Genomic DNA, 5,348 nt, shown 5'->3' with positions numbered 1-5,348 from the left:
CATATTGATCGTCGGCATGATTAAGTTTTTGCAAAATTAGGCTTACATCAGGGTAAATGTGAAATGAGGGAGGGAATTCTTCCTGTATTTGTCTGAACTGATTGTCTATATATTCTATAAAAAATTCCCTATACCTATTTATATATACGCTGGGGTCAGCGTCTAAATGTCCGGGAATGGAGAACGAATGTCTCGAGAAAGAACCTTCGAAATGGTTAATGACTTCTAACACTCGCGGAACAACGTTATCTAAGTTAAGTACCTCTGGGGAATCTGGAGCGTTGACTTCTTCATCTGATATGTCGTGAACAGGGGGTTGATTGTCTTCTTCTTCTTCATCTGAAGATGCATGCTGGTTGCCGTCTGGTGCATCTTCTTCTAGCTCCTGGGACAGCTGGGGTTGACTGCGTACAGGTGTGCTCCACTCAGAGGGTTGGGTTGAATCCAGGGGCGATTCTGTAATATAATATTAGCAATGAATAAACATTAAGAGGAAAATACATTTGAAAACAATAAGAGGATTTGAAAACCTTAATAGGAAAATATTGTGTAAATAAGAGGAATTATTATTAAGAGGAAAAACATAAAGTTTAAATAAGAGGAAAAACTGAATTACAGATAAATAATAATATTACTTACGAGCTGGGATGTTGATTCCACCAAGTATGAGATTCTCTTGATCACGAATAGGAACTCCTGTAATGGAAATATTTTTCTGTATGAGTACTTATTACTTGTTTATACACTTGTTAAAAATACAATTATTAACTTTTAAAATTACGAAAATTATTGTGAAAACGTACGGTTATTTATGATGCGACGGCGTTTGGGTGGAGGTTCAATGATGTTTCTGGCTTCGGTGGGAGGTTCCCGGTTAACGGAGAAACGACAGTATGGGCATGAAGTAGAACCATGAACTGAAATGAAAATAATATATATAAATTGACTGTCTGTATGTATGTATGTGTGTTTCGGATATATATTTTCTTTGAAAGTTTATTGAATGTGCGAGAAAAAGAGGTACTTACGATTTGCACAATAGAGTTGCCCACAGCTGGTACAGGTTACGTCAAAATGTCCAGGCGGTGTAGGCCCGTTGCATCCTATACAGTATAGTCTGCATTCTTGAAGAGCGTTGATGGACATTTCACCGAGGCATGTTAAACATCGTGTTTGACACACATGAACGATTTCGTTGTTGATAGGAGACAGGCACAGAGGACACACTGACATGATGATATGACTAGGCTAGGGGAACCTTGTGAACAGGATGAAGATTGAATGTAGACTGAAAGTGTAGGCCTCTGAGACTTTGGCGATCTGAGGGGGCCCCTGAATGAGCGTAATAACGATAGTGTGCCCCTGAGTGAGCGTTTGGCTGTTTTATTAATAGCGAGAATGATTGGCGAATACTGGGAATAAACTCTTTTATTATAAATTGTGTAAACTATGAATTAGATGACTAAATAAATTATAAATAAATAAATAAGTTTTATTAACGCTTAATGTATATATATATATATATATAAATTATTACGGTGGCGAACGCCGACAATGACTGGTGGATGTCTGGGGCAGGTAATCAGGTGATGATTGCCTCGGGCAGATAGCCTGGGGCAGGTAGCTGGGGACCAGCTTAGATAGTCTCTGAGGCAGTTTTCAGTATTAAAGGTTACATTGAGATGCTTCGGTTGATTTGTATAAAACTGACTGTTAATGAAAAGGGAATAAAATATTAGTATGTCAGAAAATAGGAAGAGGGAATAATATGTAGAGGAGAGAGAGAGAGGAGGGAGAGAGAGAGAGAGAGAGAGGAGGGACGGTCCAGATATTACGGATAAGATAAGATAAGATTAAGAGCCGACTGGCTGGCTGGCTGGCTGACGTCTAAAGTAAATACAGGTGAGGCGACAGATTGCAAGTCAAGGGGGGGAGGGAGGGGGGTGTGATGTACGAGACTTGAAAACCCTGACTTACACAGGTGATTTTCTAAATTTATATGAATAACTAAGGCTTACATAGACGATTTTGTAAGTTGAAAACATGTAAAATATGTCCGTAGAGTTCTCCTGGAAGCCCTAAAGTGCTACACACGTTATTTGAATTTCTCCCATAAGGCCTTAACAAACTTCTAAGTCTCGGAAATTATTTTTCTTATAAGAACTTTAGCAAACTCGTATGACATTATTTTTCTCATAAGAAATCCATACTTCTAAAATCTGTGACACAAAATTTACCTGAAACCCTTGGGGCGCACAGGCACCTTTTTTCCCAGAAACAAAATATCGTCTTTGAGTCGTACGACTCACAGACGATATCTGGCCGGAAAAAAAAAATATCGTCTGTGAGTCTTACACCCTACTACTCCTAGCGTCCGTGTTCGATCCTCCGGTGATGGCAGAAACGAAACTGGGCAGTTTCTTTCACCCTGTTGTTCCTGTTACCTAGCAGTAAATAGGTACCTGGGATTTAAACAGCTGTTATGGGCTGCTTCCTCTGTGTGTGTGTGTGTGTGTGTGTGTGTGTGTGTGTGTGTGTGTGTGTGTGTGTGTGTGTGTGTGTGTGTGTGTGTGTGTGTGTGTGTGTGTGTGTGTACTCACCTATTAGTGCTTGCGGGGGTTGAGCTATGGTTCTTTGGTCCCACCTCTCAACTGTCAATCAACTGGTGTACAGATTCCTGAGCCTACTGGGCTCTATCATATCTACATTTGAAACTGTGTATGGAGTCAGCCTCCACGACATCACTGCCTAATGCATTCCATCCGTTAACTACTCTGACACTGAAAAAGTTCCTTCTAACGTCTCTGTGGCTCATGTGGGTACTCAGTTTCCACCTGTGTCCCCTTGTTTGCGTCCCACCAGTGTTGAATAGTTAATCCTTGTTTACCCGGTCGATTCCTCTGAGGGTTGTGTAGGTTATGATCATGTCTCCCCTTACTCTTCTGTCTTCCAGTGTCGTAAGGTGCATTTCCCGCAGCCTTTCCTCGTAACTCATGCCTCTTAGTTCTGGGACTAGTCTAGTGGCATACCTTTGGACTTTTTCCTGCTTCATCTTGTGCTTGACAAGATACGGGCTCCATGCTGGGGCCGCATACTCCAGGATTGGTCTTACATATGTGGTTTACAAGATTCTGAATGATTCCTTACACAGGTTCCTGAAGGCTGTTCTGATGTTAGGCAGTCTCGCATATGCCGCAGACGTTATTCTTTTTATGTGGGCTTCAGGAGACAGGTTTGGTGTGATATCAACTCTTAGATCTTTCTCTCAGTCCGTTTCATTAAGTTCTTCATCTCCTATTCTGTATCCTGTGTCTGGCCTCCTGTTTCCAGTGTGTGTGTGTGTGTGTGTGTGTGTGTGTGTGTGTGTGTGTGTGTGTGTGTGTGTGTGTGTGTGTGTGTGTGTGTGTGTGTGTGTGTGTGTGTGTGCGTGTGTGTGTGTGTGTGTGTGTGTGTTTGTGAGAAATAAATGTAGTTGATATAAAAGAGGAAAAATACATTTGTTAGAAAGGCGGGGTCCAAGAGCTAATAACTCGATTTTGCAGACACAAATAATAAATACAAGGAATAAATACACACACACACATTAGTTGATAAAGGACTGTTTTGTGTGTATACCTATGTATACTATTGTCAGGAGCGACAGACAAGTGCAGCTATGTGTGTTTATGTGTACCTGCAATTGGACTGACATGTGTACGGTAATTATCTGTGTGTTAATTGTAAAAGGAACATATTAGTGAATGTTTTTTTATGTAAATTGAATGACATATATACATGTACGCGTGTTTAGTGTTACTGTAATTTATAATGTTAGCGTGTGTACGTTTGAATGACATAGTGTCCCATCATTGTCACATTTTTTGTTACATGTTTACTATTGTCAGGAGCGACAGACAAGTGCAGCTATGTGTGTCTATGTGTCCCTGCAATTGGAAAGACACGTGTATGGTAATTATCTATGTGTCCATTGTTAAAGGAACATATTAGTGAATGTTTATTTATGTAAATTGATTGACATATATACGTGTACGCGTGTTTAGTGGTACTGTAATTTACATACTTAACCGGTTTATGTTTGAATTAAATAGTATCCCATCATTGTCTCATTTTTTGCTACTATTTTGCTGTTCATTCTCAATCTCTCTGACTCCCGAGGACCATTTGTGCTCATGTGTGTTTATTGAAGGAAAATAATCATATTTTGTTTACAAAATAACTTGTACTTATTTTGCAAAAAAATGTTTTCAAAGAAAAGGTAATTTTCTAGTAAGCATTTATTTTTCTAACATACAAGTCAGTTACTCACTACCTTACAGCAGTCACGAGCACTTTTGTTACTATCTCTTTACAGCGTCTTTTGCATAAATACCCTATCTTAACAAATTCAATCATTAAATTCATAACTGGCAACCCCCTCGCCCCCCTCCCCCACAGGTCCAAAGCCACCAAGTGACTAACCCCACACCAACTCCCCAACCCAGGAAGCATCATTCCTTTCCCCTAACCTCTCCCAAATTATGTTTTTGACGAGTACACGCACTACGGGGCCTGACAGCTGAGTAGACAGCGCTCTCAACTCGTAATCCTAGCGTCCGTGTTCGATCCTCCGGTGATGGCAGAAACGAAACTGGGCAGTTTCTTTCACCCTGTTGTTCCTGTTACCTAGCAGTAAATAGGTACCTGGGATTTAAACAGCTGTTATGGGCTGCTTCCTCTGTGTGTGTGTGTGTGTGTGTGTGTGTGTGTGTGTGTGTGTGTGTACTCACCTATTAGTGCTTGCGGGGGTTGAGCTATGGTTCTTTGGTCCCACCTCTCAACTGTCAATCAACTGGTGTACAGATTCCTGAGCCTACTGGGCTCTATCATATCTACATTTGAAACTGTGTATGGAGTCAGCCTCCACGACATCACTGCCTAATGCATTCCATCCGTTAACTACTCTGACACTGAAAAAGTTCCTTCTAACGTCTCTGTGGCTCATGTGGGTACTCAGTTTCCACCTGTGTCCCCTTGTTTGCGTCCCACCAGTGTTGAATAGTTAATCCTTGTTTACCCGGTCGATTCCTCTGAGGGTTGTGTAGGTTATGATCATGTCTCCCCTTACTCTTCTGTCTTCCAGTGTCGTAAGGTGCATTTCCCGCAGCCTTTCCTCGTAACTCATGCCTCTTAGTTCTGGGACTAGTCTAGTGGCATACCTTTGGACTTTTTCCTGCTTCATCTTGTGCTTGACAAGATACGGGCTCCATGCTGGGGCCGCATACTCCAGGATTGGTCTTACATATGTGGTGTACAAGATTCTGAATGATTCCTTACACAGGTTCCTGAAGGCTGTTCTGATGTTAGGCAGT

General features: G+C 41.3%; 1 protein-coding gene across 1 annotated transcript; it reads right to left on the bottom strand.

Annotated features, from left to right (window-relative positions):
- Positions 1-262: 262 nt before the first annotated feature.
- Positions 263-1,162, bottom strand: LOC138361165 (uncharacterized; the record flags this gene model as incomplete). The annotated part of the gene is made up of 4 exons (XM_069320599.1): positions 1,029-1,162; positions 804-917; positions 640-696; positions 263-456 (listed from the first exon to the last, which is right to left on the bottom strand). Coding segments are annotated over exons 1-4 (483 nt in total), but the record flags the coding sequence as incomplete, so codon positions are not given.
- Positions 1,163-5,348: the final 4,186 nt, after the last annotated feature.

Source organism: Procambarus clarkii, unplaced genomic scaffold (assembly GCF_040958095.1).
Source record: "Procambarus clarkii isolate CNS0578487 unplaced genomic scaffold, FALCON_Pclarkii_2.0 HiC_scaffold_210, whole genome shotgun sequence".
Lineage (NCBI taxonomy): Eukaryota > Metazoa > Arthropoda > Malacostraca > Decapoda > Cambaridae > Procambarus > Procambarus clarkii.
The sequence above is the reverse complement of the archived record's forward strand: the minus strand, read 5'-3'. Positions and strand labels throughout refer to the sequence as shown.